The 27,106-nt window shown below is 39.6% G+C and overlaps 1 protein-coding gene across 2 annotated transcripts in view; it reads left to right on the plus strand.

Moving 5' to 3' along the window:
- Positions 1-6,446: 6,446 nt before the first annotated feature.
- Positions 6,447-27,106, plus strand: part of GRAMD1C (GRAM domain containing 1C) — a 97,612-nt gene continuing 76,952 nt past the window's right edge. For both annotated transcript variants that reach the window (XM_032852244.1, XM_032852245.1), the window contains exons 1-2: positions 6,447-6,516; positions 12,460-12,609. In XM_032852244.1, the coding sequence (XP_032708135.1) occupies positions 6,490-6,516; positions 12,460-12,609 (177 nt within the window). In that variant the 5' untranslated portion in view covers positions 6,447-6,489. The remainder of the gene's footprint in view (positions 6,517-12,459; positions 12,610-27,106) is intronic.

Here is a 27,106-nt window from a genome sequence, read left to right on the forward strand (position 1 = left end):
GTATGATTATCAAAATGGAAATTAATATTGAACAAATACCATCACCTCATCTGTAGACTTTATTCAAAGTTTTCCAGTTGTTCAATCATGTCCTTTGTACCAAAAAAAAAAAAAAAAAAAAAAAAAAAAAATTCTGGTTCAGGATCTAATCCAAGGTCATACACTGCAGCTCATTGCCACATATCTTTCAACTTCTTTAATATGGAGCAATAGTACAATCTTCCTATGGCTTTTAGGAGCTTGATATTTCTGAGGGATTCAAGTCAATTATTTGTAGAATGTCCCTCAATTTAAATTTGTCTGATGTTTTCTCCTGATTAGATTCATAGCATGCATTTTTGATACCATATGTAGTTTTGTACCTTACTTTTGTTCTTTAACAATATATTTTGTAGCTTTTTCCATAATCAATACTTAATGAGTTTCCTTATTCTTTTTTGTTGTTGTTGTTGGCCATTAACTCCTCAAATATTCTTTCTGTCTCTCCCTCTTCTCTCCTTCTGAGGACTTTCATTTATGTATGTTGGTCCATTTGATGGTGCCAGAGATCTCTTAGATTCTGCTCATTTTTTCATCAGACTTTTTTTTCTCTTTCTGCTCCTCAGAATCGATAACTTCTACAGACCTATCTTTAAGTTTGCTGACTCTTTCTTCTGCCAGCTCTAATCTGCTACTGAATTCCTCTAGTGCATTTTTTTTTTTTAAGATTTTATTTATTTATTTGACAGACAGAGATCACAAGGAGGCAGAGAGGCAGGCAGAGAGAGAGGGGGAAGCAGGTTCCCTGCTGAGCAGAGAGCCCAATGCGGGGCTCGATCCCAGGACCCTGAGATCATGACCTGAGCCGAAGGCAGAGGCTTAACCCACTGAGCCACCCAGGCGCCCCTCTAGTGCATTTTTCATTTCTGTGATTGTACTTTTCAACTCCAGATGTCCTAAGTGATCCCTTTTATAATTTCTTTATTGATAGTCTCTATTGGGTGAGACATCGTTCTCATAGTTTCCATGTTTATACATGGTTTCCTTTAGCTCTTTGAGCATATATAAAACAGCTGATTTAAAGTTTTGTCTGTTCAGGGTCTGGGCCTTATTAGGGACAGTTTTGATTAACTGTCATGTTATGAATATAAACATATTATGAATATATACATATTATATTAACTGTCATATTATGAATATAAACATATATGAATATAAACATATTATGATTGCTGTATATGGGGCATGCTTTTTTGTTTCTTCTTACAAAAGCCTTATAATTTTTTGTTGAGAACTGGACCTTTTTAATATTATATTGTGGCAACTCTGGGAAATCAGATTGTTCCCCTTCCTGTTCCACAGAGTTTGTTGTTGTTGTTTGTTTTACAACTTTTTTTTTTATTGTGATAAAATATACACAAGACGAAGTTTACCATTATATCCATTTCAAGTGTGCCATTCAGTGGAAGTAAGCACATTCATGTTGCTGTGCAATTGTCACCACTGTCCCCCATCAGAAATTTTTCATCTTTCCAAACTGAAACTCCATACCCTTTAAACAATAACTCCCCATTCTGCCCTTCCTCCAGCCACCTGAAACCACCATCCTACTTTTTGGCTCTATAAGTTTCAATACTCCTAAGTTGAACTAATTTTGTAAATTTATGCTCTTTGTCATGTGCAGCCACAGAAATCTATTCTGTTAGCTTAGTGATCAGCTAGTCATTTGATAGAGATTTTTAAACTCCAAAAAGCAAAGAAAGGAAGGAAGTAAGGAAAGAAAGAAAGAAGAAAAGAGAGAGAGAGAAAGAAAAAGAGAGAAAGATAGAGAAAGAAGGAAAGAAAGAAAAAAAGAAAGAGATGTTGAAGAAAGGAAGAAAAAAAGAAAGAAAAAGAAAAAGATAAAGAGAAAGAAGGAAGGAAAGAAAGAGAAAGAAGAAAAGAAAGGAAAAGAGAAGAAAAGGAAAGGAAAGGAAGGAAAGAAGAAAAGAGAAAGAAAGAAAGAAAGAAAGAAAAAGAAAAGAAAGAAAGAAAGAAAGAAAGAAAGAAAGAAAGAAAGAAAAGAAAGAAAGGAAGGAAGAAAAGAAAAAAAGGAAGGAAGGAAGAAAGAAAGATCCATAGTCTTTGCAGGCAGTGTTTTGGCATGCCTACGACATTGATTCTGACAGTTTATAGCTCCTCCTTTGCTTTGCCTTCCTGCTGTACAGAGCCTCAAGGCAAGAGATTAGTGCTGTCTGAGGTCATCTCTGTGCATGCTTCTGTGCATATGTGTGACTTTCTAGATTCCCTGGAATTTGGAGGAGCTTTTCAAGGCCCTCATTCCCCAGACTTTCCTCCCAAACTTTTCAGACAGCCCACTGTTTGCCTCAACTCTTTTCCTTTGCTCTAAGTTGCAGGGGCAAATTCATTGGCCCGCAAATGTTTGCTACCAGCCCTCCCCTTTAAGGTATCTGTCCCATCCCTGAGTTGTGAGTTAGGTGAAATATATTCAAATCATTGGGCTGTCCTTCATGGAGCCACCAGACAGGTCAAAGCAAATGATCCCAATTCTTTAATAAGTTCTGTGCTACCCCTTCCAAGACTAGGAACTTGAACCAGGAATGTGGGCTGTTGTGGAGTGGGGGATGGTACCAGAGTCAAATAAAATGTCACAAAGCTCTCTTATTGAGACTCATCTGGTTTTTATTTTGTTTCTGTTTTTGTTTTAGAGAGGTGGAAAGGCAGGGGGAAGAGCAGAGGGAGAGAAGAAAGCAAATCTCAAGCGGCCATCATGCCCAGAGCAGAGCCCAACAAGGGACTTGATCTCACAACCCTGAGATCATGACCCAAGCCAAAATCAAGAGTCAGATGCTTAACTGCTTAACCACCTGAGGCACCCAGGCACTGCTGTCTTTTCTATGGTTGGGTATCTTAATAAATCATACATAGAAGGTGGGAAGAACAAAGTGCCGTGAAAACTGTGACTGACAGAGAGGCAGCAGTGACTCCCATCTACAGCATAGGGGATATTTGGTCCTTTGGGTCCTTTTTGTTCACATTTTTGTCTCTGTTGACGTGACTATGGACTGGACTTGTTTTGGTCTTGTTCTATCATGGTCGGAGAGTGGCTCTTTTAAAATGTTGGTGTTGTGTGTGATTTTTTATGTACAGCAGACCACTGTGGCCTGCTGGGAGGACCCTGCCATCTTTTGGCTGTCATGGACTGCTGGCAAGCAATCCCAAAAGAACTTGCACAGACTCAACTCATCACATTTATTCACTTGTCTGCACTTGTGCCCTTATATTCTTTTGTGATAGGAAGGACGACCAGTCCCACATTCCTATTCTAAGCCAGCCCATGCATTAGCATACTAGATTCTATCTCTTAACCCATTCAAGTCTTCACTCCAGCAGCTCTTTCTATCTTTCCAGCATCAGAAAATTTTCCTCTCTGTTGGATCATTCCCATGAGTATTCAAATATGTTGCTATTGTTCCCAACTTAGGAAAAAACATATACAAATTTGAAAACAAAGCAAGAAACAAATCGTCCTTTGACCCTAAGTCTACCCTCTGCTACCACCTGATTTCACTGCCTCATTTAGAGCAAGACTCTTCCAAGTAGTTGTTTATACTGCCTTCTACTCCCTTCCCTTTTCTCTTGAGTCTGCTTTCTACTTTTTGTTCTGGTTAAGGTCACTAATGATCTCCAGACTGCTAAATACAGAGTGATACAGAACTATTCTCAGTTCTCATCCTGCTTGACCTGTTAGCAATATCTGACATCTCTGATTTTTTTCATCCTCTTTGAAATATTTTATTTGGCATCAGGGTGAGGTCTTTTACCTCACTGGCTATTCCTTCTCAGAGTCTTTGGTGTTTCCTCTTTATCTCCTCAGCTTCGAAATCTCTATTTAAAAACAATGTCATCCTTGGGTGCCTGGGTGGCTCAGTTGAATAAGTGTCTGCCCTTTGGCTCAGGTCATGATCCCAGGGTTATGGGATCAAGCCTCATGGCAGGCTCTAAGCTCAGCAGGGAGCCTGCTTCTCCCTCTCCCTGCCACTCCCCCTGTTTATGCTCTCTCTGTTAAATAAATAATAAAATCTTAAAAAAATAAAAACTATGTCATCCTTTTAAAATTGGGTCTAAAATCTAGATTCACTGAGCCCGACCTCAGGATCTTTATTAGATTATTTTCATTTTTTCCCCCTTTACAAATACTTTAAACCATTTAGTGGGATGGCACTGGGAGGGGTTTTGAAATCTGAGCAGGGTAAGACAGGTGTACACACAGAATGCAGTGACCATGATGCTAGGGCAAGGTGTGTTAGGGTGGGATGGAGGAAGAGGGAGTCTGTGCAGGGGGCATTTAATATTGCACATTGAAGGAGAAATGGCAACAATTGGTAACATGTGATTCGGGGCTAGATTATTGCAAAGGATATTATTGGGACAATTGGTGGAATTTTAATGTGGTGTAAGAATTAGAAGGTAGTAATATAATGTTAATTTCCCAATTTTGTTGGTCATATTATGATTGCTGGAGAGAAATACTCACCTAAGTGTTCAGAGTTAATAGGGCACACTGTTGACAGTTTACTTTTAAATTGCTCAGAGAAAAGGTTATTGTAACTTATTTGCAACTTTTCTGTAAGTTTGAAATTCTTTCAAAATTTAAAGAAGTTTAAATAGTTTTAAAATACTTTATATACTAATCATATTCATCTTGTACCATCAAAAAATAGTGGCAATATTAAATTCTTTCAATCCAAAGTAGAGTTCTTGGCATGACTTCAATTCGAAAAGTAGGCATTTTTGATTCAGCCTATTCTTGCACACATGGAAGGAAAACACAACTTGTGCTAAGTTTTGCAGGAAAAAGACAAGAGTATATCCCTTCTTGATTATCTTACTAAGTAATTATTCTTTAACATGTAATACGTTTAAAAATATAGGCAGTATCTGACTTTTTGTGCAAGTGGATTTGACTCTCCCTCTTCAACTTTACATTATGATTATTTTCAAACATACAGAAATAGAAAAAGAATAACTGAATAGTGGTATACCCTCCACATAAATTGAATAATTGTTAACAGTTTGCTATTTTGCTCTCTCTTTCTCCTTATCTATCATCTTAATTTATATAGGTAGTTAGAACAACAACAACAAAAATACCATAGGTTAGGTGGCTTAAACAACAACATTTCTCACAATTCTGGAGTCTAGGAAATCCAGACTTGAGACAGCTGCAGATTCTGTGTTTGGTGAGAACCCATATCCTGTTCATAGACTGCAGTATTCTTACAGTGTCCACACATGGTGGAAGGGGGTTATGGGCCAATGTATGAATTTGGGGAGGACACATTCAGCCTATGGCATCTCTATTTGTTGAAGCATTTGAAATCAAGTTGCAGGCAACATGACACGTCACTCCTAAATACCTGAGCACGAATGTTCTGGTAATAAAGACATTCTCCAAGGGGTATCTGAGTGGCTCAGTGGGTTAAGTCTCTGCTTTTGGCTCAGGTCAGGATCTCAGTGTCTTGGAGTCACGCCCCACGTCTGGCTCTCTGCTCAGCAGGGAGCCTGCTTCCTCCTCTCTCTCTGCCTGCCTCTCTGCCTACTTATGATCTCTTGTCTGTCAAATAATAAACTTAAAAAAAAAGACATTCTCCAACATAACCATAAAGTATTAATAATTCATAAATGAATATCAGCAACTTTATCCACATATTGTTACTTCTTCCATAACACTTTCATATACATATTTCATATTCAGTCTTCCTCAATTGCTCTAGAATGTCTTTTATAGCTGTTTTTTGGGAGGGAGGGAACCAGGATCTGCAACACTCAAGAGCTTTTAATCAATAACTTCAAGCCCTTATTCGAAGGAACAAGACTGCCTGAGATTCACTTCTTCTTTTTTTTTTTTTTTTAAAGATTTTATTTATTTATTTGACAGATAGAGATCACAAGTAGGCAGAGGGGCAGGCAGAGAGAGAGAGAGGAGGAAGCAGGCTCCCTGCCAAGCAGAGAGCCCAATATGGGGCTCGATCCCAGGAGCCTGGGATCATGACCTGAGCCGAAGGCAGAGGCTTTAACCCACTGAGCCACCCAGGCGCCCCCTGAGATTCACTTCTTTGCACATTGGAGCAGAGTATGTATTGTGAGAAAGAGAGGGTGAGGGGGTGCTTATGAGCAGTGACTTGTGCACAGAGTTTGAGGTTGGGAGGTGGGTAAGGACGGGGGCTCATCTTGATCGCTAGTAAAGACTGGACTCCAGGCTAACAAATTTAACATCACATCCTTACCAGTTAGCCCAGGGCAACTGCCGCCAGAGGGCGCAAGGCGCCGCCGCCAGGACCTCAGGTGGCCCTCGGAGGTCTGGCGGCGGGGACGCGTGGGGCCCAGAGTCCGGAGCGCGCGCCGGGGAAGGGGGTTGGGAGGAGGTGGGCGCGGGGCGCGCGCCGGGCCGCCCCCTCCCCGCGCGGGGCGCGCGTGCGCGGTTCCGCTGCGGCGGAGGGACCCGCGATGGAGGGCGCTTTGACTGTCCGCCAGGTAAGCGGCGCCTCGCTTGGGGCGGCTTCCCTAGCGGTGGCTGGACCGGCAGTTTTCTTCACCGTAGTGGTTTGAGCCCCCTCACATTCTGATCATTAATTCCTCCCTTCCCCTGCCTTGGTGCTCTTTGGAGTCATTTGGAAAGTTGTTACCGAGGAAACGGTTTCCTGTGCTTCCTGCGAGCCTTCCCCTCTGGGCGACGGTGGAACGTCGGCTTCTCTGTGGGCGTGGAGAACTGGAATTTGGTCCGGAAAAGTCCTAGCCCACATGTCTCAGCCTCAGGCCCCACTGACTCAGGCTCCACGGTCGCGATTCTGACCCGACATCCCGTCGGTCCAGTCCCAACCGCTTCCCCAATCAGCTCTGGAATAAAGGGCCCAGAATGGAGTTTAAATCACTGTGCTGTCAACCAAGCTTTTGGCTTCAACTGGTTTTATTTGTTTACTGCCTTATTGGACAAACGGAAGAACTTGCTGATTAAGATTCGGGGTGAAACCCTACTTTTGTTGCAGGGGCACCTGCACTGTTGAACACGATGCTCGTTACTTTTACATATTGGTTGTGTGTATAGATTTTACTTTTGGAGAATTGCAATCAGTGCGATACCTTTTATCCGAGAGGCATTTGGCAGTTTACAATATTGTAGAAGCATTCAAATAATTTTTGTTGAATGAGCAAATGAAGGTCCTATTTCAATCAATTCTCACAACGTTACTATGAAATAGGCACGGTAGATATTAACGAACCCAATTATTTATTCATCCCTATGTCTGGTACTGAGTGTTCAGATAAGATGATAAGCAACAGAGACATGATCCCTGCTCTCAATGAGTTTATAGTCCAGGCCAGAGAGCGTTATTGCCCTAACTGTAGAGTGGAGAAAACAGATTTAGCGAGACTGCCAAGATGATAAAATCAATAAGTTAAAGAGGAAAGATTCTGTTGCAGGCACTCTATAAAGCCGGAATGAACCTCCTCCTCACCAAGAATTTGATTTGGTATAGAATGATGCCACATACACCGCCCCCCACCACCACCTACACACATACCGTGAGTGTATGAAAAGGCTTATTATATGTAATTTCTTATCAAATATTTACATAATGAAAAGGGAAGAGTGGGATAGGCTTCTCAAGCAGATCCTAAATGATTTAAAAGGGCAAGGAAAGGAAGCTAGATCCGGGTTTTTATTGAGGTTAAAGTTGACATCTGGGTGAGCCTTCCTGTGTGTGGACTGGGGCTTGCTTGGTTTGACGCTCTCACCCACACCAAAGCAAAGATTGACCACACTTTCTTACCAGATTCCCCATTTGAGGGACAGAAGAGAAAAAGGAGGAGCTTAATGGGTGTCCGCAGGCAAACAAAAAATTGAATGAGACTCCTTACTATAATTCACTCCACATGTTCAGCTCATGACTGAAATGCACTATTTTTCATTTAGTTTTTGACCTTTTGTAAGTGAGCCGTCATGGCTGTCTGTGAGGCCTGCCGCCTGTACCCTGTAGGAGGATGAAAGTTCCATTGAATGCCTTGTTCAAGAGCCCTATGCTGTATTTTGAGAAATAAAATGAGGGCTTTGGTCACTGTTAGTAAGGTCTGGAACTCTAACAAGGATAGGAGTGTTTTTGATGAGGCCTTTTATTATGGTTTTTGCATATGTAGAACCATGGATGTTCCTGATTTATATTTTGAATATCTGTGAAACAGATTTCCCGGAGTTCTTTACCCCAAAGGGTGCAGCTCTTAGGCAGTGCCCCCAGGAGTCTGTAAAAAGGTGCAGATGGAGCCAATTGTTGGCCCAAGCATCCTGTCAAGATGACTGTGGGAAGTTCAGCCAGTTGTGCTGACCCTTGGGTGCTTACCTTTATCAGGGACATCTTGGTTAAGGGATGAAAAGCAGTACATATCTAGTGAGCTCCGTTGTGTGTAATGGTAGTACTGCTGTCCCTCGAACAGGAAAATTTGTCCATTGAACTTCAAATGGAAGTTTGAAGCGCACAAACTCTGATTGCACTTTACTCAGCTGAACCCAAGTTACTCCTCAGGTTTTCAAGGGATTCAGAAGAGTGGTGACCTCCTCTAGCACCATGACATCTATCAAAAGAATGAGGACAGGGGAGAGCATGTCCTTCTGCAGGTGGGATATGTCATGGGGCCCCGATTTGGTTTTATCCTGTAGCAAGGAGGGCTTGGTGGTCGTGCTGAGCTGCAAGGTGTTGCTTTTTTAGAACCCAAGGCATGAACAGCTGGGTTTGGAGGATTCAGGCACTGGGCTCGTGGATCCTTTATTTCCAGGAAAGTCCATCATGCTGTCAGTAACTGCTGCTCTAATGGCGTATAGTGTGGAGCTAGGGAGATAGTTTCTTGCATCAGAACCTGTGGACAGCTTACAGACACTGTGGGTGGTGCAGGCTCCAGTTGCTGAAGTCTCTATGGTAAAAGATTCTTTGTGTGTATGTGTGTGTATGTGTGTGTGTGTGTGTGTGTGTGTGTGTGTTTTGTTGGCGGGGAGTAGCACTAACAGAAGTGTCTATGATAATTTTGACAAATTTTAGAATCATTTTTGGGAGGGGTCCTCATTCAGCATGACTCATTTGCAAGTAACAGTGTAGATAGGCTTAAGTAAAATTTGTAATGAGGAATATTTTTCTCCAGACCCCCAAAATGCCTGATAAATATTGAGCTTGTTTTAATATTGTGGGTGCCAAGAGGGTTTTCTTGACATTATTAGGGGTGGAGAGGCCCTTGGTTTACTAAATACTTTTTTTTTTTTTTTTAAGATTTTATTTATTTATTTGACAGAGATCACAAGTAGGCAGAGAGGCAGGCAGAGAGAGAGGAGGAAGCAGGCTCCCCGCGGAGCAGAGAGCCTGATGCGGGGCTTGATCCCAGGACCCTAGGATCATAACCTGAGCCGAAGGCAGCACCTTAACCCACTGAGCCACCCAGGCACCCCGGTTTACTAAATACTTTTAACTAAGGTGGCAGTCCTTATGCTGTGTTTGCGGCAATGGTCCATCCCCTTTTTGCGAACTCCTTTGTGCATATTTGTATGTCCTAACTGGTATGTCAGAAGAATGTCTTCAGAGGAGAATGTAATCTATGTAATGTCATACCTGTGCTCCTGGAGAAAAATGGATACAATTACGATATTGCCTGTAAAGGTTGCATGTGATGGCAAGCCTTTGGAGGTATCTTGTGGGGCTAGCTAGATAAGGGTATATCGTGTCCCACTAGAGGTGAAGGAAAAATGTGACTGAGAGGTTACTGAGAGAGACATTGACTAGAATATTAGACAGATTTAAAATATCAAATATTTCCTAGTTTCTGATTGGATACAGTCAATAATTTCCATAGTACTGGGGACAGGGGCCTTAATGGGTAGGTGCACCGCATCAAGGGCACAGTAATCCACTGTGAGGCACCATTCATTTTCCCAACTTTAACAGGCCACATTAGGCTGTTAAATGGAAAAGCAGTAGGGATAATCAGTCTTTCACTAATTAGGTCCTATATGATAAATCCCAATCCTCTGAGGCCCTGTTTTATGTTATATTGAGTTGTATTTACTATTTTAGCTAGAGGTTGGGGGAGGGCTGGTCCACAGGGTCTCACTTTTTTTTTTTTAAAGATTTTATTTATTTATTTGACAGACAGAGATCACAAGCAGGCAGAGAAGCAGGCAGAGAGAGAGGAAGAAGCAGGCTCCTCGCCGAGCAGAGAGCCCGATGCGGGGCTCGAGCTGGGATCACAACCCAAGCCGAAGGCAGAGGCTTTAACCCACTGAGCCACCCAGGCACCCCAGGGTCTCACTTTTTAAAAAGCCATTTGTACGCTCCAAAGACTATTTAAATTTTTTGTTGGATCGGAGCATCCATTGCCCATATGGGATATTTTAGGGTGATGTGTACTATACTATATTACCAGGGAGAATTTAGGCAAGGCAGTACTTCTGGGGGTTAAAGTGACGCATACCTATTTATGGTCCATTTTATGTTGAGTAATTCCCTTAAGATTATAGGAGGTGCCTTGTTTAAATTTAGTGGGATCTCCAGGTGTAACTATAGTTTGAGCCCAGTATTGATTAAAGTCATGAAAATTTGCCACTTGATACATTTCAACAGATGTTGAAGTTAATTAAAATACCTTTGCTGTACAGATACAAAAGCCAATCTTTATCTTTTGTTGTATAAATTATTTTAATAAGTTTTGCATTTTGGATTTCCAACTAGGCCAAATTGTGGATTTCTGTTTCAGTTTTTTTGTTTGGTTTCTTTTTTTCTTTTTTGGTTTGTTGCTTTGTTTGTTTCTTTTTCTCTCCCTCTTGGTGGTGAGTGAATATGGTGGTGAGTGGAGGGAGTCCTATCTACAATTTCATATTTATAAATTTGAACCTTCAGGGAGCCTCAAGTCAGTATCGCCAGGGCTAAGGGCATGTGGTTATTTTATGGAGTTTAAAAATCCTATTTTGGGCACCTGTGCAGCTCAATTGGTTAAGCATCTGCCTTCAGCTCAGGTCATGATCCCAGAGTCCTGGGATTGAGCCCCTCTGGGGCTCCCTGCTTCTCTCTCTCCCTGCTTCTCCCTTTCTCTTTGCCTGCTGCTTTGCCTGCTTGTGCTCTCTCTGTCTCTTTCACTGAGTCAAATAAATAAATAAAATCTTAAAAAAAAAAAAAAAAGCCCTGAGCTTAAGTTGAGGCTGAATTACCCCTTTGCTGTGCCACCTGGGTGCCATGGGTGATTCTCTCTGTAAACCCAAGGATCAGGATTTCTGTTACAACAGAGGCATAGGTGGCAGCAGCAGCAGGGCAAGCAGGAACAACAGAAGTATTTAAGGGGCCTGGTGAGCTCTAATTGTTCTCACAAGGGCTGCTCCCTTCCCTCCTCCGAACTCTTTTCTCTCCCTTTTGTAAACTCCATAATGGCTCTCTTTCAGGAGCGACCACCCATTGGGCCCACATCTTGCATAGGGTATACTCTCCCCGCCCACTACCAGTCCTCAATAGGGGCCAATGCCTGATTTATTTGTTTTTAACTCAATTGTTTGTATAAATCAGAGTGAATTTGCCAGCTTCCCACAAATGGTTAGTAAGGTTGCTTCCACTCTCTTAGTATTACAAATATTACAAACATTGTTGACTCTATGTACACAGGGTTTTAGTTTATACCCATTTTAGGCCTTACTAGGTACTGCAGATTACTCTTCAAAGAGGTTGAACTAATTGTCACTCCCATTGCATGGTATTTTTGCTGTTTAATCTTCCTCTAGCTGACTATGAACTTCTGGAGGCTAAGGACTTTGTTTTATTCATTTTTTAAAAAAGATTTTATTGGGGCGCCTGGGTGGCTCAGTGGGTTAAGCCGCTGCCTTCGGCTCAGGTCATGATCCCAGGGTCCTGGGATGGAGCCCCGCATCGGGCTCTCTGCTCAGCGGAGAGCCTGCTTCCTCCTCTCTCTCTCTCTCTGCCTGCCTCTCTGCCTACTTGTGATCTCCGTCTGTCAAATAAATAAATAAAATCTTAAAAAAAAAAATAAAAATAAAAAAGATTTTATTTGTTTATTTGACAGACGGAGATCACAAGTAGGCAGAGAGGCAGGCAGAGAGAGAGCGAGCCTGATGCAATGCGGGGCTCCATCCCGGGACGCTGGGATCATGACCTGAGCCGAAGGCAGAGGCTTTAAACCACTGAACCACCCAGGCACCCCTGTTTTATTCATTTTTTAATTCCCAGTGCTAATTAAACTACCTAACAGTAGTAGTCGTTGGAGAATATTTGTCACATGTGTGAATATATGAACTGTAGAGGAAAAAAAACCATTACTGTTTTCTAAAAGCTTAAAATTTGTTTTCAAGTTAATTTATCTAGTTTGAACATTAACTCTTCTCATTTTAAAATGAGCGTTTCTCAGTAAGTAATTTAAATTATTGGTACTTGTTCCCAGGTAATAAACGAAGGGGAGTCAAGCTTTGCTGCTGAGCCCCAGGAAGAGTTAGAGGAGAATCCTGGTCCAGTTGTGGATGAGAGTAATACAGTTTCAGCAAAAAAACAGGGACCAAATTTACATAACTGGAGTAGTGACTGGAGCTTTTGGGTAATATTTTTTCTTCCTTATATCTTCATTTTAATCTTAAATGCAAATTTTCTTTAAGTTTATAACAACTCATAAAATATAATGTTGTCTTATTAGCGTCTAGATTTCAGATGTTTAAGTCCAGAGTCCAAGACATTTCTGATTATGCTCTCCTTTGGCCACTAGAATGCACTGTTGTCTGGTTCGGTTTCCCTGGAAGAAAACTACACCACAGAACTGGATTCCACTTACACTGTTGTTCACTATATTAGCAAGACTAATGTTATGCAGAAACCATATTTCTAAATGTTACTGAGAAATCAGCTATTTTACATAATTTTGATTTAAAGAATTAGTTTTGGTACCGAAAAGGAAGTGGAACAATATTTGACCTGTAGCATATTAATAATTATAAGATAGGTTTTAAAGATAAGAGTTTCACATTCTGTTTGCACTATACTTACTTGGTTGTATAACCTGAATATGGTTCAGGTTTCCCCCACTGTAAAATGAGACTCCTGCTTGTTGATTAGGTGAACAGAGTCTTTTGGTAAGAATAACATTTCTATTGCTGTATGAATGCTAGCATTTATTATTTTAAAGGGCTCGTTCTAAATCTAGCGGTTCCTGTGACAGTTATAAGATATTTGAAAGAATCTGGTATAATGCAACTATAAGTAAACTTTATATAAGATTATAAGGCATTTATAATTCAATATTAAGCTGATCTCTTGACGATTAGGTATATACTTGGTAGCAGAATTTCTTTTCTTTTTTTTTTTTTTTAAGATTTTATTTATTTATTTGACAGAGAGAGACATAGTAAGAGAGGGAACACAAGCAGGAGACATGAGAGAGGGAGAAGCAGGCTTCCCGCTGTGATGCCTGGCTAGATCCCAGGACCCTGGGATCATGACCTGAGCTGAAGGCAGATGCTTAACAACTGAGCCACCCAGGTGCCCCAGTAGCAGAATTTCTTATAATTTTAGAGTAACCTAAAAAACACATGATATTAACAGGTTATAAAGATTAGTACAAGTACTATTATTCTGTTCATAATTAATAGCTCAGTTTTTGAATATTACTGAAACTTTTTAAAAAAAGATATTATCTGTTTATTCATGAGAGACAGAAACAGAGAGAGAGAGAGGGAGAAGCAGGGATCCCAATGTGGGGTCTGATCCCAGGACCTCGGGACCACGACCCAAGCCGAAGGCAGATACTCAACCAACTGAGCCACCCTGGTGTCCCAAATGCTATTGAAACTTAACATAAATAACCGTTTCTTAATTCCTGTTAAGAAATGCAACTAACTTTTTATTATTTATTTATTTCTTTGTGCTCTTGATCCTTTTCGGATGAGAGCTTAAAGACTGCTGATTTTGAAGATTTTATTTATTTCTTTGAGAGAGAGAGAGAAAGTGAGAGAAAGCATGAGAGGGAAGAAGGTCTGAGGGAGAAGCAGATTTCCCATGGAGCTGGGAGCCTGATGTGGGACTGGATCCCAGGACTCTGGGATCTTGACCTGAGCTGAAGGCAGTCGCTTCACCAGCTGAGCCACTCCAGCACCCTTCAACATAAGTTTTTAAAAACCATATCCTAAAGAAAATGTTTAATTGCTAAGAAATATACCAAAAAACTACACATCCTGAAAATTATGTCATCTATATTGATTATATTACTTTTGGTTACATTCAGAGAAAGTTTTTGACTATTATAATGTTTTAGCCATTCTGCACTATGATTTTTGTTGCTACGTTATAGATTGGAAAACCTTTTTAGTTCTAAGAGCTATCTACAGGACTAAAAAGTTGCTGTGGTTATTCTTGGCAGACTTAAAGCAAGAAGAAGGGTAAAGCAAGAAAAGGAACAAGCAGGGGAATGAGGATTTAGTAACAAGAGAGAGAAAAAGAAGATATATGTGTTCTAGAGCTTTGCTACTCAAAGTGTAGAATTTGGGGCCAACAAATTTGGCATCACCTGTCAGCTGATTAGAAATGCAGTCTTGGGCCCAGCCTCAGATCTACTGAATTAAAATCTTTATTTCACAAGAGTTCCAGGAGATTTGTATGCACTTTCAAGTTTGAGAAGCACTTGTTTAGAGTGTTCAAATTCTACTTTGGCTGAGTTTGTGTCTCTGTGCTGATTACAAGCACTTTACTTTGAGGAATTTTTTTTTTTTTTGAGGAATTTTTGTATGAATTCACATGGAATAGATTTATTTATTTTTTTATTTTTTAAAGATTTCACCTATTTATTTGTCAGAGAGAGAGAGAGAGAGAGAGCAAGTGAGTGCAAGCAGGGGGAGCTGCAGGCAGAGGGAGAAGTAGGCTTCTTGCTGAGCAAGGAGCCAGATGTGGGACTTGATCCCAGGACCCTGGGATCATGACCTGAGCCAAAGGCAGAAGCTTAATGACTGAACCACCCAGTTCTCCCACACGGAATAGATTTAAAGACAAATACATCTTAAAAGTTTTACTGACATTTTGGAGGTCACTTGCCCAGAAAGTGTACTCTCAGAAATGAGAAGCAAACAAAACCAAAAGGAGCCTGAATAGCTAAATCAAAGGTCATGGTTATGTATCTTGTGGAGAAGAATTCCTCAAGTAGTCATTTGGAATATCTTTAATATATTTTTGACATATTTTTTATAAGCCTAAATCAGTTGGTTCCCATTTTATAGTTGAATAGGGTATTGGAGATAGGGGAATTATTTGGTGATAACACATGGACAATGGGAAGAAATGACATCAGAAGCTCAAAAAGTGTAGCAACGTGGGCCTCTTAATGTGGAGGCCAAAGGTCTATGTAGATTAGCTGGCTCTAATATAATGCAGTTATTTGTAGAAGTGATGGTTAAAAAATCTGCAAAATAATGCACTTTTTCTCTGCCATTTTAAATCCATCTGCTTCTACCACTGACACCACCCTGTTGCTGTTTTCACATTCTCCTGGCAGTAAAGTTGGAATTGAATGAGTGTAGTAAGATGCTTGCATTCACTGAGGGAGCCCAGATCAACACAGGAAAGAGCAGTACCAAGGCAGGGAAATATTTTTGAGACACATGACCTGGTAGTTAAGCAAATAATTGAAAAAACGTCAAGAGCCAGTTCACTGGAATACCCAAGGAATCTGGATTTGTGCTTTTACACTTATGGAAGGTTTCTACCAAAAGGAATTGATAACTTTTTTTTTTAATTAACATATTATGTATTATTTGCCTCAGGGGTACAGGTCTTTGAATCATCAGGCTTACACATTTTGCAGCACTCACCATAGCACATACCCTCCCCAGTGTCCATAACCCAGCCACCCTATACATCCCTGCCCACCCAGCAACCCTCAGTTTGATTTGTGAGATTAAGAGCCTCTTATGGTTTGTCTCCCCCACCCCAGCCCCATCTTGTTTCATTTTTTCTCTCCGAACCCCCATGACCCCCTGCCCTGCTTCTTAAGTTCTTCGTATCAGACCCCCCACCCTGCATCTCAAATTTCTCATATCAGAGAGATCATATGATAATTGTTTTTCTCTGATTGACTTATTTCACTTTGCATGATACCCTCTAGTTCCATCCACATCATTGCAAATGGCGAGATTTCGTTTCTTTTGATGGCTGCATAGTATTCCATTGTGGTTATATACCAAATCTTCTTTATCCACTCATCTGTTGATGGACATCTATGTTCTTTCCATAGTTTGGCTATTGTGGACATTGCTGCTATAAACATTTGGGTGCATGTGGTCCTTCAGATCACTACATTTGTATCTTTAGGGTAAATACCCAGTAGTGCAATTACTAGCAGGTAGTGTAGCTCTGTTTTAAACTTTTTGAGGAAGCTCCATGCTGTTTTCCAGAGTGGCTGCACCAGCTTGCATTCCCACCAACAGTGTAGGAGGGTTTCCCTTTCTCTGTATTCTTGCCAGCACCTGTCGTTTCCTGACTTGTTAATTTTAGCTATTCTGACTGATCTGAGGTGGTATCTTACTGTGGTTTTGATTTGTATTTCCCTGATGCCGAGTGATGTTGAGCACTTTTTCTTGTGTCTTTTGGCCATTTGGATGCCTTCTTTGCTGAAATGTCTGTTCATGTCTTCTGCTCATTTCTTGATTGGATTCTTTATTCTTTGGGTGTTGAGTTTGCTAAGTTCTTTATAGATTTTGGATACTAGCCCTTTATCTGACATGTCATTTGTGAATATCTTCTCCCATTCTGTCAGGTGTCTTTTGGTTTTGTTGACCATTTCCTTTGCTATGCAAAAGCTTTTGATCTTGATGAAGTCCCAATAGTTTATTTTTGCTCTTGCTTCCCTTGCTTTTGGTGATGTTTCTAAGAAGAATTTGCTATGGCTGAGGTCAAAGAGGTTGCTGCCTGTGTTTTCCTCAAGGATTTTGATGGATTCCTGTCTCACATTGAGGGCTTTCATTCATTTTGAGTCTATTTGTATGGTGTAAGGAAATGGTCCAATTTCATTCTTCTGCATGTGGCTGTCCAATTTTTCCAACACCATTTGTTGAAGAGACTGAAATTGATAACTTTTTAAAGTTTTGGTATTTAAAAGAGGTAAGCTCCAGGGACATGAAAAAATCACTGGTGTAGAATAACTCATATACTCTGGCCTGGCTAACTCAGTTGTTCTTCCACAGTAGTGAATTTAGAGGGCAGTGTGATTGTCATTGGGTGAATTGGAGATTGGGCACAAAAGATCTGGGATGGAGTGTACACTCTGTCCCTGGTGATTACACTGTCTGGTGCTCTTGAGTATGTTGTTGAGTATGTCTGTCAGGTGCCTCACTTATACAATGAGAGATTGGGTCATAGTATTACAACATTGGTGTGTCTTGAATCAATATGAGAAAAAAAGTGGAGGCGGTGTTTGGCTAGCAGGTGCTCATAATTTACATTCCTGGTAGCTGCATATCAGTTATAAAAAACTCTAGGCATATATAGTGGGAGTATGTTACATGGAGAACACCTTTCCTTAAGAGTGGTAAAGAGGGTTGAAAAGTGCTGGATAAGAGGACCTCCTATTTGTAATATTGGAAAATATATTTTTATGATTCCCCATAAATAAGAAAATTGTGAGAACTTGACAGAAGGATACAAGACAGTGAAGTAGAGTTCACTAAAGGTTTTTTGTTGTTGTTGAGGCTAGTTTCTTTTTAGACCTTATCCATTTAATCTTGTGCTGCTTAACAGATTGACTAGTGAGTGTCTTTCTGACAGTAGGACTTTATTTTTTAAGTTTTATTTATTTAATTCCAGGACAGTTAACAGCTGACAGGTGGACTTTAATTTAAAGGCGTTTGATTAGGATACCTAGGTGGCTCAGTCAGTTAACCATTGTGCCTTTGGCTCAGGTCATGATCCCAGGGTCCTGGGATCAAGTCCTACACCCTGCTCAGGGGAAAGCCTGTTTCTCCCTCTGCCTCTGCTGCTCCCCTTGCTTGTGCTCTCTCTCTCTCTCCCTCTCTCACTGTCAAAAAATAAATAAAATCTTTAAAAAAAAAAAAAGGAGTTTGATTAAATCACCATAGACCTGATAGTGAGACCAACAGCAGCAGATTTTCTATTTCAATCCTGTAATATAGAAAGAGGAATCTTAATTGTTATATTTGTTTTCTTTTTTTAATTTAAAAATTACAATATTTCTCAGTTCATAATTTCTCAGGTTGTGCTCCCTGCTCAGTGGAGAGCCTGCTTCTCCCTCTGCCTGCTGCTTCCCTTGCTTTATGCTTTCTTTTTTAATTTTATTTTAAAGGACTATTTTTTAAAAAGATTTTATTTATTTATTTGACAGACAGAGATCACAAGTAGGCAGAGAGGCAGGCAGAGAGAGATGGGGAGGCAGGCTCCCTGCTGAGCAGAGAGCCCAATGCAGGGGCTCAATCCTAGGACCCTGGGATCATGGCCTGAGCTGAAGGCAGAGGCTTACTAACCCACTGAGCCACCCAGGTGCCCCTGCTTTATGCTTTCTTTCTCTCTCTCTCTCTCTCTCACTCTTACTCCATCTATAAATAAAATATTTAAAAATAAATAAATAAATAAAATAAAAAATTAAAATTAAAATATTTAATCCTCGTATGTGGGAAATGAGTTTTATTAATAACTTTTAAGTCCCAATGTGACAAAAATTATATGAAAGGGAAAAAACCTTGAAATAAACTTAATGGCAAATAAATATGAATACTTTTGCTCTTTAACTCTTAGTAAAAGTACATAGCAGAAACAACAACAACAAAACCAAATCCCTAAAAACTGACAAAACAAAAACTTTTTTTTTTCCTGACTAAAATAATGGTGTATTCCAGGTGGATTAATGTCCCAGAGGAAGAGCCTATAGAGATTTGCAGCAGATGTGTTGATTTAATATAACTTCTTTTCGTGATGTAGGGCTAGTAACTATTAAGAGTAGAAAAAACCTTTAAGATTTTCTTTTGCTTATGCTTAGAAAATGACATACTGGGGCACCTGGGTGCCTCAGTTGTTTAAATGCCTGACTCTTGATTTCAGCTAAGGTCATGATCTCAGAGTTGAGAGATTAAGCACCACATTGGGCTCTGCACTTAGAATGGAGCCTGATTAAGGTTCTTTCTCTCCTTTCCCTCTATCTCTCCATCTCACCTCCATACTTGCATGCTCTCTCTTTCAATAAATAAATAAATAAAATAAAAATTAAAAAATATTTTTGTTCTAAAACATTTTTTAAAAGATTTTTTTTTTTATTTACTTGAAAGTGAGAGAGAGCATATGAGCAGGGGGAGGGGCAGAGGGAGAGGGAGAAGCAGGCTCCCTGCTGAGCATGGAGGCCGTTGTGGGGGTTGATCCCAGGATCCTGGGATCATGACTTGAGCCAAAGGCAGACGCCTACCCGACTAAGCCACCCAGGTGCCCCTGTTCTAAAACAAGAATAAAGCAAGTCTAGATTTCGAACCATTATATATGTACAAATAATAAGTACTAGTGTTTTGTTAGAAAAATATTTAGAGTTGAATTTTTCTAGATCACAAGCAATTTTTATCTAATTATACAAGAAATCAGGAGTCTTGACTCTACTTTATCATTGGATTATAGCATGATCATAGTCCTGTTATTCACAAGTAAGCTTTCTGCTTATAAGTGGGGATAAAAGTTGTCACAGACCTGATTTGAGCTAGGTACATCATGAGGATTAATTAATGTTGCACTGTTAAATAACAATAAAAACCAAACCCAAGAGGATTAATTAGTATGTTTGCAACATACTTTGGCAACTTTGGAGAGGTGTTTTCTATAATCATATGTTAATCTCTCCCAATGTACTTTGGATTTATTGAAGCTAAAAAGGATATTTTAGACTTTCACTTTGATAACTGATGGAAAGAATAAACTTACTTTCCAAATTCTGTTGGATTTGAAAGTCATATTTTATCCAATTAAAATTTAATTATAGATAGATTTTCTTTGAAAACCTAGATATCTTAAAACTTTTAGATTTAATTATGAGGGAATAGGAACTAACGTTTCTGGCAATACAGAAAGAGAACATTTTAACTTAAAAGCTCTTCCACTATAAAGTACCTAGAAATGTGGATGAAATGTTACAAACATGTTTTTAAAATGAATGTCTGGGCTCACAAAATAGCAAGGGAAATACCTAAGGGCTAAAAAAGAAGAGGGAACTGATTACCAGAGTTGTAAGCTCAGGAGCTAATGCTGAGACAGCCCTGAAGAGTTTATTTGTCTCAGTCATGAAAGCTTTAATGGCCACACTGGGATTGGAGATGATGCCTTGGACTTGTATGGATTAGAACTGGGAACTCCTTATAAAGCCATGACTCTTGAAGAGTTATACATTCTGTGAAGCGTGGACTAGGAAAGAAATTCCTAGTCTACCCACACCTGCCTGCTTAAAGATAAGGAAGCTTACTGCCCAAACTTGTGCTTGGAGTGGAGAAGGATGGGCATCTTCCTGAGAATACACAACTGTAGTCCATCTCTCATGACATTTTGGGACTGGAATTTAATACTATATGAGTGAGCAGAGGGAGATTCAATAAATAGCATATTTCTATTACACCCTCAAAACTTCAGATAAAACTATTAAAGATAAAGACTATTAAACCATCGTTGGATATTAATAAAGACTTAATAGAAGGAATTAAGCATGTGATAAATGGGTAAAGCATTTTATTTTTAATTCAGAGAGAGTGAGAGTGAGCAGGGGGAGGGTCAGAAGAAGAGGGAGAGAGACTCAGACTCTGTGCCGCATACCGAGGCCAACATGGGATTTGATCTCATGGCCCCGAGATCATAACCTGAGCTGAAACCAAGAGTCAGATCCTTAACTTACTGAGCCCCCCGGGCACCCCTGGCTAAGATATTCTTAAAAACACCAGGCAGATTTGGGAGACAACCAAATACAATTTCTAGAAATGAAAAATGTAGTCATTGAAATAATAATTTAATAATTCAGTGGAAGGACACCTGGGTGGCTCAGTCAGTTAAGCGTCTGCCTTTGTCTCAGGTCATGATCCCAGGGTCCTGGGATTGAGTGCCGCATCAGTCTCCCTGCTGAGCAGGGAGCCTGCTTCTCCTTCTGCCTGTCATTCCTCCTGCTTGTGCTTGTTCACTCACTCTCTCTCTCTGACAAATGAATAATATTTATAAAAAAATAAAATTCGGTGAACATGGAAAATAGCAGCTAAAGAGAAAAATCAGTAAATTGGTATAGGAGGAAATTGTTACACTGTGCCACTGAGAGACAAAGATAGAAAAATTTGAAAGAGAATGGCTTAAGTAATAAGGAGAAAAGTAGAGTCCAGTATGAATCTAATAGAAATTTCATATTCAAAAAGATATGCCTGAAAATTTTCCACTTTTGATGAAAGACCAGAATCAGGAAGTACAGTGATTCTCTCTCAGGATAAATGAAAAGAATATATGAGCAGACACATTGTTATCAAACAAATGGCAAAGGTAGATATACATGAATTAAGATAGGAATAGCTTTTCCAAAAAAGTTTATTTATTTATTTATTTATTTTGTAGTTTTTTTTTTTATAATTTTATTTTTTATAAACATATATATATATATTTTTTTTTCCCCCAGGGGTACAGGTCTGTGAATCTCCACGTTTACAAACTTCACAGCACTCACCATAGCACATACCCTACCCAATGTCCATAAACCCCCCCTCTCCCAACCCCCCTCTGCCCAGCAACCCTCAGTTTGTTTTGTGAGATTAAGAGTCACTTATGGTTTGTCTCCCTCCCAATCCCAACTTGTTTCATTTACTCTTCTCCTACCACATTAACCCCCCATGTTGCATCTCCTCTCCCTCATATCAGGGAGATCATATGATAGTTGTCTTTCTCCGATTGACTTATTTCGCTAAGCATGATACCCTCTAGTTCCATCCACGTTGTCGCAAATGGCAAGATTTCATTTCTTTTGATGGCTGCATAGTATTCCATTGTATATATATACCACATCTTCTTTATCCATTCGTCTGTTGATGGACATCTAGGTTCTTTCCATAGTTTGGCTATTGTAGACATTGCTGCTATAAACATTCGGGTGCACGTGCCCCTTCGGATCACTACGTTTGTATCTTTAGGGTAAATACCCAGCAGTGCAATTGCTGGGTCATAGGGTAGTTCTATTTTCAACATTTTGAGGAACCTCCATGCTGTTTTCCAGAGTGGTTGCACCAGCTTGCATTCCCACCAACAGTGTAGGAGGGTTCCCCTTTCTCCGCATCCTCGCCAGCATCTGTCATTTCCAGACTTGTTCATTTTAGCCATTCTGACTGGTGTGAGGTGGTATCTCATTGTGGTTTTGATTTGTATTTCCCTGATGCCGAGTGATATGGAGCACTTTTTCATGTGTCTGTTGGCCATCTGGATGTCTTCTTTGCAGAAATGTCTGTTCATGTCTTCTGCCCATTTCTTGATTGGATTATTTGTTCTTTGGGTGTTGAGTTTGCTAAGTTCTTTATAGATTTTGGACACTAGCCCTTTATCTGATACGTCGTTTGCAGATATCTTCTCCCATTCTGTCAGTTGTCTTTTGGTTTTGTTAACTGTTTCCTTTGCTGTGCAAAAGCTTTTGATCTTGATAAAATCCCAATAGTTCATTTTTGCCCTTGCTTCCCTTGCCTTTGGCGATGTTCCTAGGAAGATGTTGCTGTGGCTGAGGTTGAAGAGGTTGCTGCCTGTGTTCTCCTCAAGGATGTTGATGGATTCCTTTCTTGTATTGAGGTCCTTCATCCATTTTGAGTCTATTTTCGTGTGTGGTGTAAGGAAATGATCCAATTTCATTTTTCTGCATGTGGCTGTCCAATTTTCCCAACACCATTTATTGAAGAGGCTGTCTTTTTTCCATTGGACATTCTTCCCTGCTTTGTCGAAGATTAGTTGACCATAGAGTTGAGGGTCTATTTCTGGGCTCTCTATTCTGTTCCATTGATCTATGTGTCTGTTTTTGTGCCAGTATCATGCTGTCTTGATGATGACAGCTTTGTAATAGAGCTTGAAGTCCGGAATTGTGATGCCACCAACTCTGGCTTTCTTTTTCAATATTCCTTTGGCTATTCGCGGTCTTTTCTGGTTCCATATAAATTTTAGGATTATTTGTTCCATTTCTTTGAAAAAAATGGATGGTACTTTGATAGGAATTGCATTAAATGTGTAGATTGCTTTAGGTAGCATAGACATTTTCACAATATTTATTCTTCCAATCCAGGAGCATGGAACATTTTTCCATTTCTTTGTGTCTTCCTCAATTTCTTTAATGAGTACTTTGTAGTTTTCTGTGTATAGATTCTTAGTCTCTTTGGTTAGGTTTATTCCTAGGTATCTTATAGTTTTGGGTGCAATTGTAAATGGGATGGACTCCTTAATTTCTCTTTCTTCTGTCTTGTTGTTGGTGTAGAGAAATGCGACTGATTTCTGTGCATTGATTTTATATCCTGACACGTTACTGAATTCCTGTACAAGTTCTAGCAGTTTTGGAGTGGAGTCTTTTGGGTTTTCCACATATAGTATCATATCATCTGCGAAGAGTGATAGTTTGACTTCTTCTTTGCCGATTTGGATGCCTTTAATTTCTTTTTGTTGTCTGATTGCTGAGGCTAGGACTTCTAGTACTATGTTGAATAGCAGTGGTGATAACGGACATCCCTGCCGTGTTCCTGACCTTAGCGGAAAAGCTTTCAGTTTTTCTCCATTGAGAATGATATTTGCGATGGGTTTTTCATAGATGGCTTTGATAATATTGAGGTATGTGCCCTCTATCCCTACACTTTGAAGAGTTTTGATCAGGAAGGGATGCTGTACTTTGTCAAATGCTTTTTCAGCATCTATGGAGAGTATCATATGGTTCCTGTTTTTTCTTTTATTAATGTGTTGTATCACATTGATTGATTTGCGGATGTTGAACCAACCTTGCAGCCCTGGAATAAATCCCACTTGGTCGTGGTGAATAATCCTTTTAATGTACTGTTGAATCCTATTGGCTAGTATTTTGGTGAGAATTTTTGCATCTGTGTTCATCAAGGATATTGGTCTGTAGTTCTCTTTTTTGATGGGATCCTTGTCTGGTTTGGGGATCAAGGTGATGCTGGCCTCATAAAATGAGTTTGGAAGTTTTCCTTCCATTTCTATTTTTTGGAACAGTCTCAGGAGAATAGGAATTAGTTCTTCTTTAAATGTTTGGTAGAATTCCCCCGGGAAGCCATCTGGCCCTGGGCTTTTGTTTGTTTGGAGATTTTTGATGACTGTTTCAATCTCCTTACTGGTTATGGGTCTGTTCAGGCTTTCTATTTCTTCCTGGTTCAGTTGTGGTAGTTTATATGTCTCTAGGAATGCATCCATTTCTTCCAGATTGTCAAATTTGTTGGCATAGAGTTGCTCATAATATGTTCTTATGATTGTCTGTATTTCTTTGGTGTTCATTGTGATCTCTCCTCTTTCATTCATGATTTTATTTATTTGGGTCCTTTCTCTTTTCTTTTTGATAAGTCTGGCCAGGGGCTTATCAATCTTATTAATTCTTTCAAAGAACCAGCTCCTAGTTTCGTTGATTTGTTCTATTGTTTTTTTGGTTTCTATTTCATTGATTTCTGCTCTGATCTTTATGATTTCTCTTTTCCTGCTGGGTTTAGGGTTTCTTTCTTGTTCTTTCTCCAGCTCCTTTAGGTGTAGGGTTAGGTTGTGTACCTGAGACCTTTCTTGTTTCTTGAGAAAGGCTTGTACCGCTATATATTTTCCTCTCAGGACTGCCTTTGTTGTGTCCCACAGATTTTGAACTGTTGTATTTTCATTATCATTTATTTCCATGAATTTTTTCAATTCTTCTTTAATTTCCTGGTTGACCCATTCATTCTTTAGAAGGATGCTGTTTAGTCGCCATATATTTGGGTTCTTTCCAAATTTCCTCTTGCGATTGAGTTCTAGCTTCAGAGCATTGTGGTCTGAAAATATGCAGGGAATGATCCCAATTTTTTGATAACAGTTAAGACCTGATTTAGAACCAAGGATGTGATCTATTCTGGAGAATGTTCCATGTGCACTAGAGAAGAATGTGTATTCTGTTGCTTTGGGATGAAATGTTCTGAATATATCTGTGATGTCCATCTGGTCCAGTGTGTCATTTAAGGCCTTTATTTCCTTGTTGATCTTTTGCTTGGATGATCTGTCCATTTCAGTGAGGGGAGTGTTAAAGTCCCCTACTATTATTGTATGATTGTCGATGTGTTTCTTTGATTTTGTTATTAATTGGTTTATATAGTTGGCTGCTCCCACGTTAGGGGCATAGATATTTACAATTGTTAGATCTTCTTGTTGGACAGATCCTTTGAGTATGATATAGTGTCCATCTTCATCTCTTATTATAGTCTTTGGTTTAAAATCTAAGTGATCTGATATAAGGATTGCCACTCCTGCTTTCTTCTGATGTCCATTAGCATGGTAAATTCTTTTCCACCCCCTCACTTTAAATCTGAAAGTGTCTTCGGGTTTAAAATGAGTTTCTTGTAGGCAACATATAGATGGGTTTTGTTTTTTTATTCATTCTGATACCCTGTGTCTTTTGATTGGGGCATTTAGCCCATTAACATTCAGGGTAACTATTGAGAGATATGAATTTAGTGCCATTGTATGACCTGTAAGGTGACTGCTATTGTATATTGTTTCTGTTCCTTTCTGATCTACTACTTTTAGGCTCTCTCTTTGCTTAGAGGACCCCTTTCAATATTTCCTGTAGAGCTGGCTTGGTGTTTGCAAATTCTTTCAGTTTTTGTTTGTCCTGGAAGCTTTTAATCTCTCCTTCTATTTTCAATGATAGCCTAGCTGGATATAGTATTCTTGGCTGCATGTTTTTCTCGTTTAGTACTCTGAATATATCATGCCAGCTCTTTCTGGCCTGCCAGGTCTCTGTGGATAAGTCTGCTGCCAATCTAATATTTTTACCATTGTATGTTACAGACTTCTCCCGGGCTGCTTTCAGGATTTTCTCTTTGTCACTAAGACTTGTAAATTTTACTATTAGGTGACGGGGTGTGGACCTATTCTTATTGATTTTGAGTGGGGTTCTCTGAACCTCCTGGATTTTGATGCTTGTTCCCTTTGCCATATTGGGGAAATTCTCTCCAATAATTCTCTCCAATATACCTTCTGCTCCCCTCTCTCTTTCTTCTTCTTCTGGAATCCCAATTATTCTAATGTTGTTTCGTCTTATGGTGTCACTTATCTCTCGAATTCTGCCCTCGTGGTCCAGTAGTTGTTTGTCCCTCTTTTGTTCAGCTTCCTTATTCTCTGTCATTTGGTCTTCTATATCGCTAATTCTTTCTTCTGCCTCATTTATCCTAGCAGTGAGAGCCTCCATTTTTGATTGCACCTCATTAATAGCTTTTTTAAATTTCAACTTGATTAGATTTTAGTTCTTTTATTTCTCCAGAAAGGGCTTTTATATCTCCCGAGAGGGTTTCTCTAATATCTTCCATGCCTTTTTTGAGCCCAGCTAGAACCTTGAGAATCGTCATTCTGAACTCTAGATCTGACATATTACCAATGTCTGTATTGATTAGGTCCTTAGCCTTTGGTACTGCCTCTTGTTCTTTTTTTTGTGGTGAATTTTTCCGCCTTGTCATTTTGTCCAGATAAGAGTATATGAAGGAGTAAGTAAAATACTAAAAGGGTGGCAACAACCCCAGGAAAATATGCTTTAGCCAAATCAGAAGAGATCCCAAATCGTGAGGAGGGGGGGAAGGGGATAAAAAGAGGTTCAGAAAGAAAAAAAAAAAAAGAAAAAAGAAAAAAGAAACAAATAAAAAAAGAAAACCAATAATGAAAAAAAATATAAAAAGGAAAAAATATATATATATTAGATAAACTAGTTAAAAAACGTTAAAAAAGGAAAGGGTAAAAGTTTAAAAAAATTTAGCAGAAGAAGAGAAAAAAAAATTGAAAAAGAAAAAAAAATTAAATTAACTGCAAGGCTAAAGAATCATGGGGAGAAAGCCATGAGTTCCGTGCTT

Source organism: Lontra canadensis, unplaced genomic scaffold (genome assembly GCF_010015895.1).
Source record: "Lontra canadensis isolate GAN:19392208 unplaced genomic scaffold, GSC_riverotter_1.0 scaffold6, whole genome shotgun sequence".
Lineage (NCBI taxonomy): Eukaryota > Metazoa > Chordata > Mammalia > Carnivora > Mustelidae > Lontra > Lontra canadensis.